The sequence below is a fragment of the Rhinoderma darwinii genome, chromosome 1 (genome assembly GCF_050947455.1).
Source record: "Rhinoderma darwinii isolate aRhiDar2 chromosome 1, aRhiDar2.hap1, whole genome shotgun sequence".
Classification (NCBI taxonomy): domain Eukaryota; kingdom Metazoa; phylum Chordata; class Amphibia; order Anura; family Rhinodermatidae; genus Rhinoderma; species Rhinoderma darwinii.
Window position 1 is genome coordinate 372,196,800 of NC_134687.1, and position 24,668 is coordinate 372,221,467.

Consider the following 24,668-nt stretch of genomic DNA (forward strand, 5'->3'; position numbering starts at 1 on the left):
TACCGCCGTAGCGAGATAGCAACTGGCCAAACAGTGTACCAAGTCAATGTATATACAGTCCAGGGTACCTGTAGTAGTTCAGACAGTAGTAACAGCTCAGATGGGACTTTGGCAGCAGACACCAGGCGTGGTGTAACACAGCAGGCATGACCGGTGGCACAACACAACTCCAACTTTCTAAGGCACAGGAGCAAAGGTAGCATGGGATACAGGATACGGGCACACTGGGAACAGGATAACACTAAGACTAACACGGATAAACACAACAACGCTCAGACAGTCAAGGGTGATCATAGGCTAATTACAGATTTTCCTCATGTGTGTGCACTGGCCCTTTAAGGCCAGGCGCGAGCGCACCCTACTGGAACTAGTGCAGCGATGCGGAAGCGATTGCCGGCGTCTCTCAGGAGGGAGATGAGGCCCGGCACTCACTTGTTCATAGCCGCGGCCATCGGGGGGCAAGTAAGCACGATGGTCCGCGGCTGTGGACGTTACAGTATCCCCCCCTCTTACGCCCCCTCTTCTTGGGACCAGAGCGAGAGAGGAACTCCTTAATGAGGTTAGGAGCATTGCGGTTCTCTTCTGGCTCCCAGGACCTCTCCTCTAGACCAAACCCCTTCCAATCCACCAAATAAAAAATTCTTCCTCTTACTTTTTTGAAGTCCAGGATCTCCTTAACCTCGAACACGTCAGATGAACCACTGGGGGCCACTGTAGGACCACGAGTCTTACTATAGTGGTTCAGGACCACAGGCTTCAGGAGGGACACATGAAAGGAGTTGGGGATTCTGAGGGTAGGAGGCAGCCGAAGCTTAAAGGAGAGAGGGTTTATTTGTTGTAGTATCTCAAAGGGCCCGAGGATCCTGGGAGCAAATTTGTATGAAGGCCCCTATAGACGGATATTCCTAGAGGACAGCCAGCTTTGATACCCGGCAGATACCGAGGCGGCTCTCTTCTCCTAGTATCCGCCCTTTGCTTCATGTGATCCACTGCCTGCAGAATAGAGGACCGGGTTTGCTGCCAGACCTGTAGAAAGTCTCCAAATGCAGAGTCAGCGGGTACCTGGGATGTAGCCGGAACAGGAAAAGGGATTCATAGATGTTGGCTGTACACAATGTAGAATGGAGTAGAAGCAGTAGTTGTTGTATGAGAACTCAGCCCATGGAAGAAGCTGTACCCAGTCATCATGCCGCGTGGAGATGAAATGGCAAAGATAATTCTCCATGATCTGGTTAATCCTCTCGACTTGGCCATTGGACTGGGGATGGTTGGCTGAAGAAAAGTCCAACTTCACGTCTAGGACTTTACAGAGGACTCTCCAAAATTTTGATGTGAACTGAACCCCCCGATCAGATACGATATGAAGAGGCAAGCCATGTAAGAGGAAGTTGTGTTGGATGAAGGGGTTAGCCAGTCGAGAACCAGAAGGCAGGCAAGTAGCGGAACAAAATGAGCCATCTTAGAGAACCGGTCCACCACCACCCAGACCGTATTGCATCCTGCAGAGGAAGGGAGGTCTGTGACAAAGTCCATTGCTATATACTTCCAGGGAGAATTGGGCACAGGCAAAGGTTGGAGCAGACCAGCAGGCTTCGAGTGAGCAACTTTGTTGGAAGCACACACAGTGCAAGACGACACAAAGTCCACAATATCTTTGGGCAGTGTGGCCCACCAGAAATGACGGGCAAGCAGATCTCGGGTTTTACGAGCACCAGCGTGCCCAGCCAGTTTGGAGCTGTGCCCCCAGCGAAGGATTCTGCTCCTGTCTGCCAACCGCACAAAAGTCCTCCACGGAAAGATGTCTCTAACTTGCAGAGGATTAACAAAAACAATACAGAACTGATCAATGATACTTTGCGGAGACTCCACTGTATCCTCTGTTTCGAATGACCTGGACAGGGCATCGGCCCTCACATTTTTGGCAGCAGGACGGTAGTGGAGCACAAACTGGAACCGGGTGAACAACAGCAACCACCTGACTTGACGGGGGTTCAGCCATTGGGCCGACTGGAGGTAGATGAGGTTCTTGTGGTCGGTATATATCAGGATGGGGTGAGCTGCGTCCTCTATTAGATGTCTCCACTCCTCCAGAGCCAATTTGATGGCCAGTAACTCCCGATCCCTAATAGAGTAATTGCACTCTGCGGGACAAAAAAATCTAGAATAATAGCCACATACCACTGCCTTCCCTTTGGAACCACTCTGGAACAGAAGTGCACCTGCACCAACAGAAGAGGCGTCCACCTCCAACAAAAACTGTCGAGATATGTCAGGATGATGGAGGGTCGAAGCTGATGTGAAGGCACTCTTAAGGCTATTGAATGCAGATTCTGCTTCTGGAGTCCACATCTTGGCGTTCATACCTTTTTTGGTGAGGTTAGAGATGGGAGCCATCAGTGAAGAGAAGTTTGGGATAAACTACCGGTAGAAGTTGGCGAATCCCAAAAAACGCTGTATGGACCTCAGGCCATGAAGACGTGGCCATTCCAGGACGGACTTTACCTTCCCAGGATCCATCTTGAGGCTTTGATCCAAGATGATGTAGCCCAGCAAGGGTAGAGAATTCTTCTCAAAAACGCACTTCTATAGCTTGGCATACAGATGATTCTCCATTAAACGCAGCAGAATTTGACGAACATGCCTCCGATGAGTCGTCGGATCTGTAGAGAAAATCAGAATATCATCAAGATAGACCACAACACAGACATAGAGAAGATCTCGGAAGATATCATTGACGAATTCCTGGAAGACCGCAGGAGCGTTACACAGATCAGGTATTCGTAGTGCTCGTCTCGAGTGTTAAACGCCGTCTCCCACTCATCACCTTGACGAATACGGATCAAATTGTGAGCCCCACGCAAGTCTAATTTAGAAAAAATCTTGGCTCCTTGTTTGCGGTCAAATAGTTCGGAAATAGTGGCAACGGATATTTGTTTTTGACCGTGATTTGATTGAGACCATGGTATTCAATGCAAGGCCGAAGAGATCCGTCTTTTTTCTTGACAAAGAAGAACCCGGCTGGGGAGGAGGATTTTTGTATGAAACCCCTCTCCAGATTCTCCTTTATATAGGCCGACATAGACTGAGTCTCTGGCAAGGAGAGAGGGTATACCCGTCCACGGGGAGGGGACGCATTTGGAACTAGTTCAATGGGGCAGTTATAAGCCCGGTGTGGAGGAAGCGTCTTAGCCTCCTTCTTTCTGAAGACATCCGCAAACTGAGAGAAATGAGGGGGTAATCCTGCCAATGACTGAGGCAGAGGAAGCTGGACAGGATGGATCTACAACAGACAGACAGCGGCTGCAACGTTTGGAGCCCCATTGGAGAACCTCTCCGGAATTCCAGTCCAGGACTGGGGCATGTAGTCGGAGCCAAGGCATGCCCAGTAGGACAGGATTGATGGCTTTAGGCAAAACAAGAAATGAAATTAGTTCAGAATGAAGGGCTCAAACTTGAAGCTTTAGCAGCTTGGTTTCAGATACGATCGGGTCGGGCAGAGGCAATCCATTCACCAAGGAAACAGCCAAAGACATCTCCAGAGGGACTGTGGACAACTGGAGAAGATCCACTAGGCCTTTTTGGATGAAGTTTTCTGCGGACCCTGAGTCGAGATAGGCAGAGACCCGGTGCGTCTTTTCACCAGACACTATGGTCACGGGAATCGACAGTTTCCAGGAGAACTTTCTATTTAGCGCCGTTGCACCTAGGGTTTTTTTTGCTTCTGAGGGCACAAACGCACAACATTGCCTCCAAGGCCGAAATACAGACAAAGTCCTGAAGTGCATCTGCAGTGTTTCTCCTGGGCAGACTGCTGGAAGGTAGGAGCCAGCTTATCTTCTCTCCTGACGAACCTCTTGGGATCGCTCCCGGGTCCTCATGTCAATCCGGGTGGCTAGAAGAATGAAGTAATTCAGGGTAAAGGGCAGATCATAAGCGGCAAGCTCGTCTTTAATTTTAGAAGACAGTCCCTGTCAGAATGTAGCGACCAAAGCCTCGTTGTTCCAGGAAAGCTCTGCCGCCAGGGTGCGGAACTGAATGGCGTACTCGCCCACGGAGGTTTCCCCCTGGCGAAAGATCAGAAGAGATGCAGCTGCTGAGGAGGCTCGTCCAGGTTCCTCAAATACCGTGCAAAAAGTCTGTAGGAAACACTGGAAGTCATGGGTCTCCGGTCCCTGACATTCCCAGATAGGATTCGCCCATGCTAGGGCCTTGCCAGTAAGGAGTGAGACAATAAATGCGATCCTTGCGCCATCAGAAGAAAATGCTCTGGCATGTAGACTGAAGTGGATCTGGCACTGCAGGTCCTCGCATCTCCGTCGTAGCGAGGAGGTAGTGACAGCGAGAATCGGGAGTCAGCACTGGTACTGATAGGAGGTGTAGCAGGAGGAACAGCTGAAGCAACAGGAACGGGTGCTGTGATGACTGCAGCTTGCGCATCCAGCCTATGCGTAATGGCGTTCACCGCCTGGAGGAGTTGGTCCTGTCGTAATTGGCAGACTACCATATCCGCCTGCATGACTTGTGATGTCGACAGGGTCTTGGGTTGACCAGCGGGGTCCATGGCATGAGCGTACTGTCACGATCTGTGAGTATGTGGACCCACTGGGCTGTACCGCGGTAGCGGGATAGCAGCTGGCCAAACAGTGTACCAGGTCAATGTATACATAGTCCAAGCTCAAGCGTACCTGTAGTAGTTCGGACAGTAGCAACAGCTAGGCTCAGATGGGACTTTGGCAGCAGACACCAGGCGTGGTGCAACACAGCAGGCGTGACCAGTGGCATAACACGACTCCAACTTTCTAAGGCACAGGAACAAAGGTAGCACGGGATACAGGTAGCAGTTACAGGAACACTGGGAACAGGATAACACTAAGGGACCATTTGCAAGACTAACACGGGTAAACACAACAACTCTCAGGCAATGATGAAGGGGTAGAGCCCTTTTTATAGTCCAGGGTGATTATGAGCTAATTACAGATTTTCCTCATGTGTGTGCACTGGCCCTTCAAGGCCGGGCACGAGCCCACCCTACGGGAACTAGTGCAGAGATGCGGAAGTGAGTGCCGGCGTCTCTCAGGAGGGAGATGCTGCCCGGCACTAGCCACTCGCTTGTCCATGGCCATGGACGTTACATGCCTGATCATTGATCAACCAGTTCAGTATCGGGCTATTTTAATCCTTCAGGACGAGACACCGGTTAGCCATTTTTAGCACGTATTAGTTAAATTGCTATAACTTTTTTCATGAACAATGCAGGTTTCTTTTTTCATCATTTTTATAAAGAACTTTTGAGGTTTTAGAATTTTCAGGTTTATAGGTTGAAAGAAATTGTAAAACAGTTAAATCAGCCAATCAGAGGTGACATCTATCATTGTGCTGCCAGCTAAATAAGCCAATCAGAGGCTGAGCTGGTGATGTCTATTGCTGCAGTCCAGTGGTTTCGGCACCTGCACGGACTGTTAGCAGCTCTGCTATGAGAAGACACTTCTTCCAACATGCTGGACTACTGTTCCTGAGTCTTGCCTCCACTCCGGGGAGTAAGGGGAGGTGGAGCTGCCCTGACTGTGTGGTAGGGGTGAAACACCAGTGGCAGCAGCTGATCACGCTTTCCTCGCTTGCTGATCCCCAATGCAGACCGGCTGAGAGTGATGTGCAGTTCTGGATGTGTATAGAGGTAACGTGGAAATTTAGTACAACTTAGAGTCTGTATTTAGTGTTTTTATTCAACTTTTATACTTACTTTTATAAAGAAAAAAATGTTTTTACTTTTTAAGATACAGCTTCTATGTATGCTGTATACACAGAAGCTGTATTGTCCTGTCTGAGCTGCGTCCGTCCGTTTAGCTGAACTAACGGCTCGGCTGAAATCTAGTGCAGTGTATAGTACCGGGGATCAGATCAGATCTTCAAGTCCCCAGGTAAGGCCTCGTGCACTCTTCCATCACCGTTTTCACGGCCGTTTTTGCGGTCTGTGAGCTTGTTTTAACGGCCGTGTGATTTCCGTGTGCACGCCTGTGTGCACTCCGTGTTTCCGAGCGCCGAGCATGATACTGTCCAGGGTGCTGAAAGAGCAGGGTTGTTTAGCGCTAGTCACTGTACAGGGTGCTGAAAGAGTTAATGGGCTGCACTGATCAGCGGTAACTCTTTCAGCACCCTGGACAGTGACTATGACCATGCTCGGCCCTCGCAAAATACAATTTATGAAATAAAAAATAAAAAAATCAGTTCATACTTACCCAGAACTCCCTGCATTTTCCTCCTATCAGGCCTCCTGGGATGAGGGTTCATCCCATGTCACCGCTGCAGCCAATCACAGGCTGTAGTGGCGGTCACGCAAGTCTGGATGATGTCAGAAGGCCGGCCTCCAGGGATGACGCTTCATCCCACGTGACCGCCTCTGCAGCCAATCACAGGCTGCAGCGGCCACATGGACTGCCACGTCATACAGAAAGGTCGCACTGGAGGAAGAAGAGGGACACGTCACCAAGACAACGACCGGGGTACGTATGAACTGCTTTTTTTAAAATTTTTATCAGCAGCCTCTTCTCTCTATCAGTGATGGATAGAGACAAGTGGCTGCCGATTAGTGTAATACATCTGTAATGTACTTTAGCCCGCCCGGCCATTGCTAGGCAACGGCTCCGTCACACACGGACGGCACACGGATGCCTTCCGTGTGCCTTCAGTTTTTTTGACAGCCCCATTGACTTGCATGGGCCTGACGGTCACGGAATCTCGGACCAAAGTAGGAAATGCTCTACTTTTGTCGGAATGGAGCAACGGGACCGTCAAAAAAACTGAAGTGTGCATGGCCCCATTGAAATGAATGGGTCAGGGTGCTAGCCGTCAGAAAAATGGCTAGCACCCTGAAGAAAAAGACTGAGGTGTGCACTAGGCCTTAGTGTAAAAAAAAAAGTTAAAAAGGAAGAAAAAAGTTAAAGAAAAATAAATAAATAAAAAGTTTTAACTAATAAAAACAATAATCGCCCTGTTCAAGTCCTTTATAATTAGAAAAATAATGAAAACATGAAAAACAACTATACATAATAGGTATCGCCGCATTGGGAATGGCCTGAACTATAAAAATATCACATTATTTTTACAGCACGGTGAACACCGTAAAAATTTTTAATAAAAAACAATGACAGCATTTTATTTTTTGGTCATCTTGTCTCAAAATTTTTTTAATAAAAACTGATCAAAAAGTTGCAAGTAATGCAGAGTACCAATAGAAACTCCAGTTTGTCAGTAATAAAACAAGCCGTCCCGCAGCGATATCAACTGTAAAATAAAAAAGTTATGGCTGTCAGAAAATGGTGACACTAAAACATGATTTATTTAGAAAAGAGTATTTTTATTGTGGGAACGTAGTGAAATGTAAAAAATCAATATAAATTTGGTGTCGCTTTAATCGTATCGACCCGCAGAATAAAGTTAACATGTTGTTTATACTGCATGGTGAACACTCAAAAAAATAAAAAAACAAAACCATGCTAGAATTGCTGTTTTTTTGGTTTCCTCATCTCCCAAAAAATGGAATAAATAGTGATAAAAAAAATCGCATGTACCCAAAAATGGAACCAATAACAATTACAGCTCGTTCCACAAAAAACAAGCTCTCACACAGCTCCGTCAACTGAAAAATAACACGTTATGACTCCCAAAACGCAATGATGCAAAATTATGCTAAATGAACGACCAGACTAATTTTTTAGGTCCAGTAGAATTTTGCTAAATACCCCACATCGTCATTTGTTGGACCCCACAGGTGGACCCCGTAGATGCAGCGGAGATGAGGAAACTTTAGTACCTTGTGCTGCTTATAGGGCTAGTGAAGAAGTCAAAGATTAAGCAATACTGGAGCGCGGATATTTTGTATAATACCCCAAAAACCCGGCCTCTGCATAAAGGATTGGTTCAAAGCATAACACACCAAACCATGGATTTTCATTTTATTATTCATTCACCCCACTATTACATCATCCTATTATGCCCTGATGTACTCCGCCCAGCTTACATATACCCTGATGTACTCCACACAGCTTACATATACCCTGATGTACTCCGCCCAGCTTACATATACCCTGATGTACTCCGCACAGCTTACATATACCCTGATGTGCTCCGCACAGCTTAGATAGAACCTGATGTACTCCGCCCAGTTTACATATACCCTGATGTACTCCGCCCAGTTTACATATAACCTGATGTGCTCCGCCCAGCATGCATATACCCATATGTACTCCGCAGTTTACATAAACCCTGATGCACTCCGCCCAGCTTACATATACCCTGATGTACTCCGCCCAGCTTACATATACCCTGATGTACTCCGCCCAGCTTACATATACCCTGATGTACTCCTCACAGCTTACATATACCGTGATGTACTCCTCACAGCTTACATATACCCTGATATACTCTGCCCAGCTTACATATACTCTGATGTACTCCGCCCAGCTTACATATAACCTGATGTACTCCGCCCAGCTTACATAAACCCTAATGTACTCCGCACAGTTTACATATACCCTGATGCACTCCGCCCAGCTTAGATATAACCTGATGTACTCCGCCCAGTTTACATATACCCTGATGTACTCCGCCCAGTTTACATATAGCCTGATGTGCTCCGCCCAGCTTGCATATACCCATATGTACTCCGCAGTTTACATATACCCTGATGCACTCCGCCCAGCTTACATATACCCTGATGTACTCCGCCCAGTTTACATATACCCTGATGTACTCCGCCCAGCTTACATATACCCTTGATGAACTCCACCCAGCTTACATATACCCTGATGTACTCCGCCCAGAGTTCATATGCCCCCACATTATAAGCTGAAATACCAGTAAAACACCAAGCAAAATCTGCGCTTCAAAAGCCAAATGGTGGTCCAACTGAGCCTAGCAGTGTGCCCAAACGGCAATTTATGACCACATATGGGGTATTACTGTATTCTGGAGAACCCGCTTAACAATTTATGGGGTGTGTGTCTACAGTGGTACAAGCTGGGCACAACACATTAGGCACTGAAATGGCATATCTGTGGAAAACAGCAATTTTCAATCTGCAACATCTATTGTGTACTCATTTTTCCAAAACACTTGCAGGGTCAAAATGCTCACTACACCCCTAGATAAATTCCTTGAGGGATCTAGTTTAAAAAATGGGGTAATTTTTCGAGGGTTCCACTGTACTGGTACTATAGCTCAATGCAACATGGTGTCAAAAAATGAATCTTGTAAAATCTCCACTCCAAACACTAAATGGGGCGCCTTCTCTTTAGAGCCTTGCTGTGTGTTCAAATAGCAGTTTATGACCACATTGCCTTACTCTGGAGAGAATGCTTTACGAACGTTGAGGTTCTTTTCTCCTATAGTCCTTGTGGAAATGCAAAATTTTGGGCTAGAACTACATCTTTACGCAAAAAATGTTTGTAATTTTTTATATTTTCACATCCCAATTCTAATAAATTCAGCAAAAACCTGTGTAGTCAAAATGCTCACTACACCCCTAGATTAATTCCTCAAGGGGTGTAGTTTACCAAATGGAGTCACATTTCAGGGGTTCTTACTGTACAGGTACCTCAGGGGCTTTGTAAATGCAACATGGCGCCCAGGAATCGATCCTGCAAAATCTGCGCTCCAACTGCCAAATGGTGCTCCTTCCCTTGTATCCTGCCGTGTATCCAAACCACAGTTTATGACCACATATGGGGTATTTCCCTACTCTGAAGAAGTTGCTTTACAAATGTTGGGGTGCTTTTTCTCCTTTATTTGTTGAGAAAATGAAAATTTTTTAACTACTGCTACGTCTTATTGGAAAATAATTTAATTTTTCATTTACACTGCCAATTTCTAATAAAATTTATGAGACACCTGTGGGTTTAAAATGCTCACTACACCCCTAGATGAATTCCTCAATGGGTGTAGTTTGCCAAATGGAGTAACTTTTGGGTAGTTTCCACTGTACTGGTACCTAAGGGGCTTTGCAAAAGTGAAATGGTACAGAGAAACCAATCCAGCAAAATCTGCTCTCCAAAAGCCAAATGGCGTGCCTTCCCTTCTGAGACCTGATGTGTATTCATACAGTAGCTTATTACCACATATGGGGTAATTCTGTACTCTGGAGAAGTTGCTTTACAAATGTTGGGGTGCTTTTTCTCCTTTATTTGTTGAGAAAATGAAACATTTTGACCTAAAGCTACATCTTAGTGGAAAAAAATGTACATTTTCATTTTCACTGCCCAATTCTAATGAAATCTATGAAACACCTGGGGGGGGGGGGGTCAAAATGCCCACTACACCCCTAGATGAATTCATCTAGGGGTGTAGTTTCCCAAATGGAGTCACTTTTGGGGGTTTCCACTGTACTGGTACATTAGGAGCTTTACAAATAAAACATGGTGCAGCGAAATCAATCCAGCAAAATCTGTACTCCAAAAGCTCTCCAAACAGCAGTTTATGACCACATGCTGGGTATTTCCATACCCTGAAGAAGTTGCTTTACAAATGTTGGGGTGCTTTTCCTCATTTATTTGTTCAAAAAATTAAAAATTCATTTAATACATCTTATTGGAAAATAATGTCATTTTTCATTTTCACTGCCCAAGTCTAATGAAATCTATGAAACACCTGTCTGGTCAAAATGCTCACTACACCCCTAGATGAATTCCTCAAGGGGTGTACTTTCCAAAATGGGGTCTTTTTTGGGATGTTTCCTTTGGTTTGGCACCACAAGACCCAGGGGCGTAGCTAAAGGCTCATGGGCCCCGATGCAAAAATTCTTACTGGGCCCCCCCCCGCAAACTTCTCATGGCCGACGGTCCGCAGCTTTCAGCTGCATCGCTGGGTCTCCTAAGTGACCCAACAATGCAGCACTAGCAGCCGGGGGCGTCACTAAGGCTGGGTTCACACACCCTATTTACGGACGTAATTCGGGCGTTTTAGCATTGAATTACGTCCGAAAATTCTGCTCAAAAGCGTTGGCAAACATCTGCCCATTCATTTGAATGAGTCTTACGATGTTCTGTGCCGACGGTCATTTTTTTTTACGCGCCGCTGTCAAAAGGCGGCGTGTAAAAAAGACGCCCGCGTCAAAGAAGTGCCTGTCACTTCTTCAGACGTAAATGGAGCCGTTTTCCATGGACTCCATAGAAAAACAGCTCCAATTACGTCCGGAATGGACGCAGCGAAAGACGCCTGCACATGCCATTACGTCTGAAATTACGGTGCTGTTTTCTCCTGAAAACAGCTCTGTAATCTCAGCCGTAATGGACGCTGCCGTGTGAACATACCCTCAGGGCTTAAAATGTCAGGGAAATAGCCCCAATACATATGTGTCCGCCCCAAAAAAAATGTGTGTATAGGAGACAGCATAGCATATCTATAGCACTACAACCCTATAAACTATGGATAGGATTAGATACAGAGGCTCAGCAGACAGTATCACACATGATAGGATTAGATACAGTGGCTCAGAAGGCAGTATCACACATGATAGGATTAGATACAGAGGCTCAGCAGACAGTATCACATATGATAGGATTAGATACAGTGGCTCAGCAGACAGTACCACACATGATAGGATTAGATACAGTGGCTCAGCAGACAGTACCACACATGATAGGATTAGATACAGTGGCTCAGAAGGCAGTATCACACATGATAGGATTAGATACAGTGGCTCAGCAGACAGTATCACACATGATCGGATTAGATATAGGGCTCAGCAGACAGTATCACACATGATCGGATTAGATATAGGGCCCAGCAGACAGTATCACACAAGATACGATTAGATACAGGGCCCAGCAGACAGTATCACAGATGATTGGATTAGATACAGGGCCCAGCTCGCTGACATTGCGTCTCCAGCGCTGGACCCAGGATAGGTAAGAATAATAATTTTGCTTCTTTATGTGTTACTGATTATTTTTGTGTGTTTGTGTTTTTTTTACAGGTTCGGTTGTTGGACTTCGGATTCGAGGACTTCAATGACGGCTTTTTTTTTATTCTCAATAAAATGGTTAATGAGGGTTGTGTTTTTTTATTTCAATAAAATATTTTTTCTATGTGCTTGTATCTTTTTAAACTTTATTATCACCGCCTTAGCAATGGCCGCTGGCTGATTGACAACCTCCATTACTAAGGCGAGGCTTAATGTTAGCCGGTGCAGTGGCTACACTAAACCCCATTATTACCCCGGTACCCACCGCCACCAGGGGTACTGGGAAGAGTCGGGTACGAACCAGTACCCGACCATCTGCAGTGACGGTCAGACACCAGGGCGGCCGCAGGCTGGTAGTATTAGGCTGGGGAAGGCCAAAAACAGTGGCCCATCCCACCCATGTAATGCTGCCTGCTGCTGCTGTGTTGTATCTGGCTGGTTATGAAAATTGGGGGGGACCCCACATCGTTCTTTCCAATGATTTTTTTTTTTTTTTTTTAAATGACGTGGGGTCCCCCCCATTTTTCATAACCAGCCAGATACAATAAAGCAGCAGCAGCCTAGCATCACCAGGGTGGGAAGGGCCACTGTTTTTGGCCTTTCCCCTCCTGATAATACCAGCCTGCGGCCACCCCAGTGGCCGACCATCACTACAGATGGTCAGGTACTGGATGGTACCCGGCTCTTCCCAGCACCCCTGGTGGCGGTGGGTACCGGGGTAATAAAGGGGGTTAGTGTTAGCCTCTGCATCGGCTAACACTAAGCCCCGCCTTAGCAATGGATGCTGTCAATCAGCCGGCGGCCATTACTAAGGCGGTAGTAATATAGTTTAAAAAAAAACACAAAGACATAGAAAAAATATTTTATTGAAATAAAAAAAACCCCCACACAGCCCTCATTAACCATTTTATTGATAATAAAAAAAAAGCCGTCATCGAAGTAGTCCTGGAATCCGACGTAGTCCAACGACCGAACCTGTAAGAAAACAGAAAAAATGATTAGTAACACGTGTGTTAGGCTTAGATACAGGGCCCATGTGTGATACTGTCTGTGGGACCCTGTAGCTAAGCCTACCACAACGTAGGCTTAGATACAGGGTCCAGCAGACAGTAATCTTATACAGTATAAGATTACTGTGTGTTGGGGCCCTGTATCTAAACCTACAGTGTGGTAGGCTTATATACAGGGCCCATCAGACAGGATCACACATGCGCCATGTATCTAAGCCTACCATGTGATTGGCTTAGATACAGGGCCCAGCAGACAGCATCACACAATCTGTGATCCTGTCTCATGGGCCCCCTAAGCCTGCTACATCGTAGGCTTAGGGGTTGTACAGTCCCTAAACATTGATGGCCTATCCTCAGGATAGGCCATCAATAGCTGATGTGTCTCTCGGGACCCGCAAATCAGCTGTTTTGAAGGGGCCGCAGCACTCGTACGAGAGCTGCTTCCCCTTCATTTCACTACTCGCTCACACTGTGAATCACCGACACCGATTCACAGTGTGACCGGAATGAAGTGACAGGAATGAAGGGGAGCAGCTCTCGTACGAGTGCTGCGACCCCTTCAAAACAGCTGATTGGCGGGTCCCGGGAGTCGGACCCTGCCAGTCAGGGCTAACCTTACCTTCCTCTTCGGCCGCGGCGGGAGTTCTGTCATCTCGATGCTGTGCGCGGCGCATAGCGCTGTGACGTCATGCGCTGCACACAGCGCTTGACGTCAGGACCTCCGCTGCGATCCGGAACCAGGAAGGTAAGTAAAGTATGTTACTATAGTAACAGGGGCCCGCGGCCCGAGTTACTATAGTAACTTTTTATTGCGACCGCTGCGACCCCTATAGCTACGCCAGTGACAAGACCTCTTCTAACCTGACATGGTGCCTGAAATATAATTTAAGAAAAGGAAGGCACTAAAATCCACTAGGTGCTCCTTTGCTTCTGGGGCCTTTGTTTCAGTCCATTAGCACACTAGGGCCACATGTCGGATATTTCTAAAAACTGCAGAATCAGGGCAATAAATATTCAGTTATGTTTCACCGGTAAAAACCTTCAGTATTACAGGAAAAATTGATAAAAATGGAATTTCTGCAATAAAAAAATGTAATTAGAAAATTTCCCTTCCACATTGCATTAATTCCTGTGAAACGCATAAAGGGTTAAGAAACTTTCTAAATGTTGTTTTGAATACTTTAAAGGGTGCAGTTTTTAAAATGGGGTGATTTGTGGGGGTTCCTAATATATAAGGCCCTCAAAGCCACTTCAGATCTGAACTGTTCCCTAAAAAAAAATAGGCTTTTGAAATTTTCTTGAAAATGTGAGAAATTGCTGCAAAATTTATAAGCCTTGTAACGTCCTAGAAAAATAAAAGGATGTTCAAAAAATGATGCCTACATAAAGAAGACATATGGGAAATGTTAACTAGTAACTATTTTGTGTGGTATAACTATCTGTCTTACAAGCAGATACTTTTGAATTTAGAAAAATGCACATTTGGTCCAAAAGTGGCTGCGGCGGGAAGGGATTAAAAGCACCTATAAAAACACAAAGTACATAAAATAGTACAACAAACGGACAGTGTATTACCACAAGGCAGGACATACATGGAAGTGACAAAGGTTCAAGTCATTAAATATCATATCATACCCTGCATGTACACTACCGTTCAAAAGTTTGGGGTCACCCAGACAATTTTGTGTTTTCCATGAAAACTCACACTTATATTTATCAAATGAGTTGAAAAATGACTAGAAAATATAGTCAAGACATTGACAAGGTTAGAAATAATGATTTTTATTTCAAATAATAATTTTCTCCTTCAAACTTTGCTTTCGTCAAAGAATGCTCCATTTGCAGCAATTCCAGCATTGCATACATTTGGCATTCTAGCTGTTAATTTGCTGAGGTAATCGGGAGAAACTTCACCCCATGCTTCCAGAAGCCCCTCCCACAAGTTGGATTGGCTTGATGGGCACTTCTTGCGTACCATACGGTCAAGCTGCTCCCACAACAGCTCTATGGGGTTGAGATCTGGTGAGTGTGCTGGCCACTCCATTACAGATAGAATACCAGCTGCCTCCTTCTTCCCTAAATAGTTCTTGCATAATTTGGAGGTGTGCTTTGGGTCATTGTCCTGTTGTAGGATGAAATTGGCTCCAATCAAGCGCTGTCCACAGGGTATGGCATGGCGTTGCAAAATGGAGTGATAGCCTTCCTTATTCAAAATCCCTTTCACCTAAACATCAAAACTGTTTACAGCGGTGCTAACATAATTGCACAAGGGTTTTCAAGTGTTTTCTAATCATCCATTAGCCTTCTAACACAGTTAGCAAACACAATGTACCATTAGAACACTGGAGTGATGGTTGCTGGAAATGGGCCTCTATACACCTATGTAGATATTGCATTAAAAACCAGACGTTTGTAGCTAGAATAGTCATTTAGCACATTAACAATGTATACAGTGTAATTCTGATTAATTTAATGTAATCTTCATTGAAAAAAACTGATTTTCTTGCAAAAATAAGGAAATTTCTAAGTGACCCTAAACTTTTGAACGGTAGTGTATATATCCAATATATGCACATAAATTACTCTACATAGAGCCGAGTTATCAAATAATCAATGTCTTAAGTAATCAATGTCTAGAATCAGACCATACATGAAATAGAACCTCACTCACCATAACTGCCTGTACACTGTCCAACACCCCAACGCGAGTTTTGAACCTGGCTTCGTCTGACCATTATAACAAAAATACCCCAAACAGAACTACTACCAAGCAAAATCCACGCTCCAACAGCCAAATGGCGCTCCCGCTCTTCTGAGCCCTACAGTGTGCCCAAACAGCAGTTTACTTCCACATATATGTCATTCCCAGACTCGGGGAACCCGCTTAACAGTTTATGAGGTATTTGTGTTCCATGGCACAAACTGGGCACAACATATTGTGCACTAAATTGGCATATCAGTGGAAAATTGCAATTTTCAATTTGCCCCATCCGCTGTGTGTTAATTTCTAATAAATAAAACCTGTGGAGTCAAAATGCTCACAACACCCCTTAACAAATGCCTTGGGGGGTGCAGTTTCCAAAATGGGGGTCACTACTTGGGGGTTTGTTTTACTATTTGACCTCAGAGCCATGTGGGCCAATGCTGCGAAAATCACCAAAATAGGCCTCAAATGCGCATTGTGCTCTTTCACTCCTAAGCTCTGTCCTATGTCCAAGCAAATGATGAATGCCTTGAGGGGTGTAGTTTCCAAAATGGGGTCACTTCTCTAGGTTTTCCCACTGTACTCTGGTAACTAAGGGAGCTCTGAAAATGCGACATGGCGCCCAAACACCAATCCAGCAATATATGCACTCTAAAAGCCAAAAGGTGCTCCTTTCAATTTGAGCTCTGCCATATGTCCAAACAGGAGTTTAGGGCAACATATAGGATATTGCCATACTCAGAAGAAATTGAGTAACAAATTGCGTGGTGTTTTTCTCCTTCGTCTTGTAAAAATAAAAAATTGGGAGCTAAAACTACATACTTTTGGAAAAAAAAAAATTTTTAATTTTCACTGCCTAATACTAATAAAATCTATGAAACACCTTTGGGGTCAAAATGCTCACTACACCCCTAGGTGAATGCCGCAAGGGCTGTAGAGTCACTTTTAAGAGATTTCACCTGTACTGGTGCCTCAGGGGCTCTGCAATTGCGACATGGCGATCAAAAACCAATCAACCAAAAGTCTGCATGCTAAATAGTGCTCCAGGAATTCTGTCCTACCGCATGGTCCAAACAGGGGTTTATTACCACATATGGGGTATTGTCGTACTTGAGATAAATTGCTTTAGAAGTGAAAATTAAAAAAATTCAACATTTATTGGAAAAAATGTTTATTTTCATTTTTACGGCATAATTCCAATAAATTCCACAAAAAAAATGGGGTCAAAACGCTCACTATACCACTAGATAAATTCCATGAGGGGTGTAGTTTCCCACATGGGGTCACTTTTGGGGGGCTTCCACAGTTTTGGCCCCTCAGGGGCTTTGCAAATATGACATGGCACCCGAAAATCATTCCAGCAAAACTCGAGCTCCAAAAGTCAAATGGTGCTCCTTCCTTTCTCAGCCCTGCCGTATATATAAACAGCAGTTTATGACCACATATGGGTTATTGCCGTACTCTGGAGAAATTGTGTTACAAATGTTGGGGTGCTTTTTCTCCTTTATTCTTTGTTAAAGCCTGTGGGGTCAAAATGCTCAATATATGCCTCGATAAAGTCCTTAAGGGGTGAAATTTCCCACATGGGGTCACTTTTGTGGGGTTTCCACTGTTTAGTCTGTCAGGGGCTTTGCAGATGCGACATGGCCCTGCAATCCATTCCAGCAAAATTTGAGCTCCAAAAGTCAAATATTGCTTCTTCTAAGCCTAGCAGTGTGTACAAACAGCAGTTTATTACCACATATGGAATATTGCTGTGCTCAGAAGAGTTTGCTTTACAAATGTTGGGGTGATTTTTCTCCTTTATCTATTGTGAAAATTAAAAAATCTGAGCTAAAACTAAATTTTATTAGAAAAAAATGTAGATTTTTCTTTTCACAGCCTAATTCCACTGAATTTAGCAAAAAAATCTGTGGCGTCAAAATGCTTACTACACCACTCGATAAATTCCTTGAGGTGTGTAGTTTGCTAAATGGTGTCTTTTTGGGGGTGTTTCCATGTTTTGGCACCACAAGACCTCTTCAAACCTGACATGGTGCATACATTTTTTCTAATAAAAAGGAGGCCCCAAAATCCCCTAGGTGCTCCTTTGCTTCTGAGGCCTGTGCTTCAGTTCAGTAGCACACAAGGGTCACATGTGGGATATTTCTAAAAACTGAACAATCTGGCCAATAAATATTTAGTTGCGTTTCTCTAATAAAACCTTCTGCGATACATTTAAATTGAGAAAAATCCTAATGTTTTAAAGTGTTTTTCACAAATAAACACTGAATGTATTGACCAAATTCTACCACTAACATTAAGTACAATGTATCACAAGAAAACAATCTCAGAATCGCTTGAAAAAAGCATTCCAAAGTTATTACCACATAAAGTGACACGTCAGATTAGAAAAAATTGGCCTGGTTCATAAGGCCTAAACAGGCCGTGTCCTTAAGGGGTTAATAATTTTCCACTTAGATAAATTCAGGAAATAAACAGTACTGATGCATGAAACTCTGCAGAAATGTCATGTTTAGGCTTGTTCTCTCCAGAGTGTGTTAACTTCTCTTCACTTAGAAAATCAACAGAACACGTAATCTGACAAGGGTTGGGTAAGGACATCTGTATATTTATCAGGACTTGACTGAAGTTGTTACAGATTCACTTACTTTTGCTTTAGAATTTATAAGGCCCCATTCACATCACATTTTTGGCCTACGTTTAACGTATAAGCCGGGAAAAGCTCCAGACGTATATGTTTAACATAGGCTGTGATAAAGGCCTAACAGTGCCACCCATCACCGGTCACCCATCGGCTATTACGGTATCCGCTTACTTTATAAATCATGAACTCTATGACCTTTTTATTACGTATACGTTAAAAATAGCCCATAATAGTCTATGTGTGACGGATGCCAGTGTTAGGCATACTTCAAAGGCATCCTTCAGCCACAGGCTATTATGGCATCCGATTAACATATACGTCATGAAAATCTCCTGACCTATACGCTTAACGGATGCCTGTGACGTATGCCATACAGTGGCATATGTCACCCATAGGCTAACATGTTAAAACAAACGTACAACGCATGGTCTACTATGCTATTCTATACATTAAAAAAAATATATATATATACCGTTTAGCAAGCTTTCCTGGCATTCACGCTAAATGTACATCTCAAACGTGATGGGAACAAGGCCTACTAACATATTTTAATCCCATAAATTATTAAAGGATTTTCCTCATAAAAGTAGTTCATGACATGTCATAAAACACTGATCAGTCGGGTTCCCAATTGGACGATTTCAGTCTCCTTATTTAGTTTGCTTAGACACCTCTCATGTTCTCGTCTTGGTGACCACTATATTAGCATTTGTAAAAACATGTACTGAAGTAGTCACAGGAAGTTCTATCTGCTGTACAAGAGACTTCATGTTCCATGCTACACAGGCTTGTTCTAAGATCCTTCCTCCAGCAAGCAGGAACCTCACAAGAAATCCTGTAGCTTCCAGATATAAAACAATTTAGACAAGGGTTGGAAGTGCAGGAAAGGATGTTCATCATGTGCAATCTCTGTGCTTAGAGAGAGGTCTCTAGTAAACAATCGAGGGCTTTAAAATGAGAAATTGTACTTTTTTTTAATTTATTATTTAATTTAAGCCTTTGTGATATGCATCATTTCCATTCACTAAGAATATGCATTTTCACATGTTTAATTGCTTATCAGGCACACCTCACAAAATGATGCCAAATCTGATGAATTGAAGTAAACCTGCCAGATTTCTCCATATGCCGAATGAAAGCTTTTACGCCGGCCAATAAAAAAATGACCAATAGGGTTTGGTGGCTGCGGGAAACCTCTAGAAATCCTGTTGTCTCCAGGTTTGTGATCATCACGGAGACCGATTTTGCATTTTAAATGGAAGCAGCTACACTATTTATGTTATACAGCTGATTCCTCTTCATGTAACGGAGAAGTTGTCATATATCTGCATGGAGTTTGTATGCTATCCAGTGAACGCAGGGTTATCATTTCCCCTGGTTTCCTCCTATATTCCAAATATATACGGATATTGCCGAGAAAGAAATTGACCCAAGTATAAGATCATAATGACATTAGACTGTGTACCAAACTGGGGACATGGACCCTTGCTAAAGTATTCTCTGTATAGTACTGTATACATAGTGCCGCATCAGTATGTGTGAATGTATCCTTATGAACATGCTGCTTATTAATACTATAAAGTATGTACAAAATGATTCCGATTGTTACAATTCATTTCTCCATTAGGTAACGGCTCAAGCACACGGCCATATTACAGCTCCGTGAATGAGCCATATATTTATTGGGAAGGTCATGAAAGCCATTGCCAAATAAATTTTTGGGAAAGGCTTTCTGTATCTCCAATCCAGTCCTTGATGCTAAGTTGGTGCATTGAGCTGTAATAAAATTGCACTTGATCTCAACTTTATGTTACTTCGGGTTATTAATAAGAAAAACAAAACAATTCTATTAAAAGCGATTGACAGTTTTAATTGCCGTGATTCATCCTGCTTTTGCGTTAGCACTAAGCATGCTCTGGCACTGCCACAATAAATGATATTTGGTTCCCCAGATTTATATGCCAGGGCGGCGCACACTCATTTTGTGCAGGTAGCATCACTCATGCCATGTTTTTTATATTCCAGGAGATTAGGCAATAAAATAACATTTCGGCACAAGTTCACTGATGATTCAGCACGCTGCCATCTGCTTAATGCAATTAAACAGGCAATGTTAACGAGACAATTTTAAAGCTGCGTATATAGCTGCCCATTCCAGAGCAATGCATTTTATGACGTGGTAAGGCGCAGCACCGGGGCTTCAGGGCTATTTTCTGCCCTCTATTCTTGCTCATTATTCTGCACCTGAAACCTGTTCAATAATGCAGAGCAGGATTCTTATCTTCCACATTAATTATTGATCAGTGGCACAATGGACTAGACACAAGATACAGCCCTATTTTACTACAAACATCTTGGCACAATAAGGAACAGTTTTAATTTGGAATTTGTGCTTTGTAAGGTCAAAAACATTCTACTAAAGAAACAAAAGATTCTCCTATTAATCCTCTTCATTACAAGCACAATAATATTCAAGAGCTCAATGGAGAGGCATGAAACTACTGACCTACCCCGGTCCAGTATCTGCACTCCACTATACAGAGTACCACTTCATCCACCAGAAAGGGAAGGGTCATTCTACAATTTAGGCTGTCTGCCCATTCAGTTAACCCCTTTCTGCACCAGGATGTTCATACATGTTGTTGTATTTGGACACTTGCGCATGTTAAAGGGGGGAGGATCCCTGTGTTAAAGGTTATGTAAACCTGATTGGTGCAGCTTTGTAAATACTTCCTGTATACAAAGCCGCTGTATCTAGCGCTGAGACCTGAATCCATCAGGTCAGCGGGACTGACGGGTTCAGTGTCAGCGGGTCCTGTGTATCTCTGACACGCAGGATCCACCTCTAATCGATGACATCTGAGTAATGAACTTAGATGTGATCGGTAACACGTCCCCCGCTGATACTGAACCCGTCAGTCCCGCTGACCAGACGGACACAGGTTTCAACGCAAGATACAGCTGCTCTGTATACAGGAAACAAAGCAGCTGTATCTCAAAAGTACAAATTGATGGCCTATCCTCAGGATACACAGTGAGTAGAAAGAAATGAAGGGGAAGCAGCGCTCGTACGAGCGCTGCGGCCTCTTGAAAACAGGTGAACGGCGGGCGTCCTGAAAGTCGGATCCTGACCCATCAGATATTGATGGTCTATCCTGAGAATAGGCCATCAATTTTTAGTGGTTGGAAAACCCCTTTAAATAAACAATTTGGTGACAATATATAGTTGCAAAACAAAGCTGACTGATGTTATGTCATGTATTCAGTAAAGTAAGCGCTTTTGGATTACAGGACTACAATTCTCCGATACTGTTGCCCAAATTTACCTTCATTAAAATAATGTATTCTTTTGTTTTGGTACATATCTGATATTATTTTTTTCGAATGATAAATAGGATTTGTATACTATTGGACACTTTTACTCTTGTAGCCGAAGCAAGCAACCTGGATTTCGTGAGGTGTGTCCCTGCACAGATTGGTCCTTATCTTCAGAAGGGATACAGGGACACATTTGCATCACTATATGGCTGAATATACACCGGTATCCATTCAGGACACATCCAAGGGATTGCTTACTTCAGGCCAAACATGTAAACAGACAACAGACACGTAGAAAGGATTTACAGTTTACAAACATTGGTGGGTTAAATATTACACATGTAAATTAATGATTTAAATATTGCAAATTGTACCAACATTCTAATATTCCACCTCCAAATCAAGCTCTAAAGTCATAAACAGATCGATTACAAGGCTGACGTGCTGTGGATACCAAACATACTTACATCTCCCTCTAGTGGCATTTGGTCATCACAGTCCTTGGTTGGACTGATATCCTGTCTCATCACCCAAATAGGCTCATTTGGCTCATCAGGAGTGTAAGGAGAGCGTATTGTCCTAGTCTTTACTTCTTCTATTGCCTCCTTAATGTCCTTGATAGCCAGTGAAATGGCATCACGCTTTTCCTTACTGTACCTTTGCACCATCTCTACTGCGTTAGCAGCCGTTTTAGAAGCAGAAGAGAGGTTTCCATTAGTTACTTGCCCTCCACCAACAACCTTGGTATGATCAGGAAGGTCTATACTTTGTTCAGCTTCTGGCATATCCTCCGCTGCCTTGTCTAGGCTTTGAGAGCTCATACTTTGTTTCACCTCTGCCACAATTTGATCAATATCTTCTTCTTGCTCATAGCTGTCCATCCTTGGGTATGGTGCAAACTCTGCCTCCTTTTCAGGACTATCCGACTCTCCGTCAGACCGTTCATCATAATGGTGAAGCCGAGCACCCAGGGCTTCTTTGCGATAATTGTCAGCTTCTTCTCTCTCCTGTTCATAAAGGCGGAGGCCCTCCCTGATGTCCAAATCTGGAGTGTCTCCTATCTCCTCATACACATGCTCCTGCAGTCCATAATCTGCATAAGGTTCTGCATATTGCTCATCCTCACCCCTGTGAAATAACCTGTGGGTGTAGACGTAACCAGAGTAAGCTGCGCTAATGGCCTCCTCCTGGTCGATACCATGAAAATGTAAATGATTGGGCAGAGTTCTGTTATGCAGCACCTCACCATGCTCTGCCTCAGCGTTCTCAGTGTATTCCTCAGACTCGGGCCTGTACTGAATAGCATAGGCATTCTCATCCTCATTTTCCTGAGCTCTGTCAAGGTCATATCCATCTACTTGACCTGCAATGACATCCCCTTCTGCAGTATCTGTGTGATTGTGAAACCCACTCTCCGTACTAGCAGATCTTGCCAGCGTTCCTTCTTCATCTTGTCCGGACTGTCCATCCTGTTCTCCGGCTGTGTGCCGTGAGATAGGACACGCATACGGTTGTTGTTCTTCTTCAACTTCTGGAAGTTCTAGGTCAGCTTCCGCAGACTCGTTGATGTCTGCATTTGCGGGCTCATCACTCGCCTCCACCTCTTTCATTCCGTCTAAATGGCTCATGGCAGATTTTCGGGTGTTTACTCTATTAACATCTTGTCTGCAAGAAAAAAAATAAACACAAAGTGTAAGATTTTAGTCATAATGGAACATTAATAAACCTCTGCTGTTCGATCAACAAATATGTATGGATCCAGAACGTGCAAGAAGTTATGATTATAATGCAAAGTAAATATCAATTTTATCGTAATCAATCTGCCAGCATAGGGAATCTAATCTAAGGCCCTGTTCACACAGAGTTTTTTTGCAGGCAGAAAAATCTGCCTCAAAATTTCTTCAGGAATTGCCTGCACTTTCTTTGCAACGTTTTTTGGCAGCAGCATTTGAGCGCTGCGTAAAAACAAACGCAGCAAAAAAACGCTTTCTCTGCCTCCCATTGATTTCAATGGGAGGTCAGAGATGGAACCGTGGGAAGAAAGAGCATGTCACTTTTTTTTTCCACTATGTTTTTTTCTGCCTCCTTTTGAAATCAATAGGAGGCGATTTTGGCCTTTTTTTTTTTCACGCACTTCCCAACGCGGTTTCCGCATCAAAAACAGTGCCAAAAAACTCTGTGTGAACTAGCCCTAACAAAAAACAGAGCATCACTGTAGGAACAAACACTGGGCGGCATAATGCAAAAAAAAACAACTAAAAAGAACCTTCCATGTTGTTTAAATACAGCTAAGTAACTAAAATGATCTAGCAGAATGCTTCCCCTACCTTTTCTGTACCTTGAAGTCTGTTTGAATTCATGTAAATGCCCTAAGGCATAAGAAATGCACTAAAAGCTGCCTCCCCCTTGTGTTCTATTTACTCACATACACTTTCCCCACCGAAAGGTCTGGACGCTGCAGGATACAAACATAATTGTCACAAACACACTCCAAACCATTCCAGAGAATGACTGCAGCAAACAGACAAACTTCTAGAAAAGGAAAAAATCTTCGCTCACATAATAAAAAGCTGGTTACATTTTCAGGTGTCACACAATTTTTTGTAGCAAACACATACATCTAATCTAATCTAATGTAATCTATCTATCTAATTATTATCTCATATCTATCTCATATCTATCTATCTATCTATCTATCTATCTATCTATCTATCTATCTATCTATCTATCTATCTATCTATCTCTCTCATATCTATCTATCTATCTATCTATCTATCTATCTATCTATCTATCTATCTATCTATCTATCTATCTATCTATCTATCTATCTATCTATCTATCTATCTATCTCATATCTATCTATCTATCTATCTATCTATCTATCTATCTATCTATCTATCTATCTATCTATCTATCTATCTATCTATCTATCTATCTCATATCTATCTATGTATCTCTCTATCTCATATCTATCTATCTATCTATCTATCTATCTATCTATCTATCTATCTATCTATCTATCTATCTATCTAT

The 24,668-nt window shown here is 43.5% G+C and overlaps 1 protein-coding gene across 3 annotated transcripts in view; it reads right to left on the bottom strand.

Moving 5' to 3' along the window:
- APBA1 (amyloid beta precursor protein binding family A member 1) overlaps positions 1–24,668 on the bottom strand; it is a 213,779-nt gene that overhangs the window by 64,936 nt on the left and 124,175 nt on the right. For all 3 annotated transcript variants that reach the window (XR_012847790.1, XM_075827955.1, XM_075827947.1), the window contains exon 2: positions 22,103–23,300. Coding sequence is in view for 2 of the 3 variants with exons in the window: in XM_075827955.1 (XP_075684070.1) it covers positions 22,103–23,263 (1,161 nt within the window). In the remaining variant the exon portion in view is untranslated. The remainder of the gene's footprint in view (positions 1–22,102; positions 23,301–24,668) is intronic.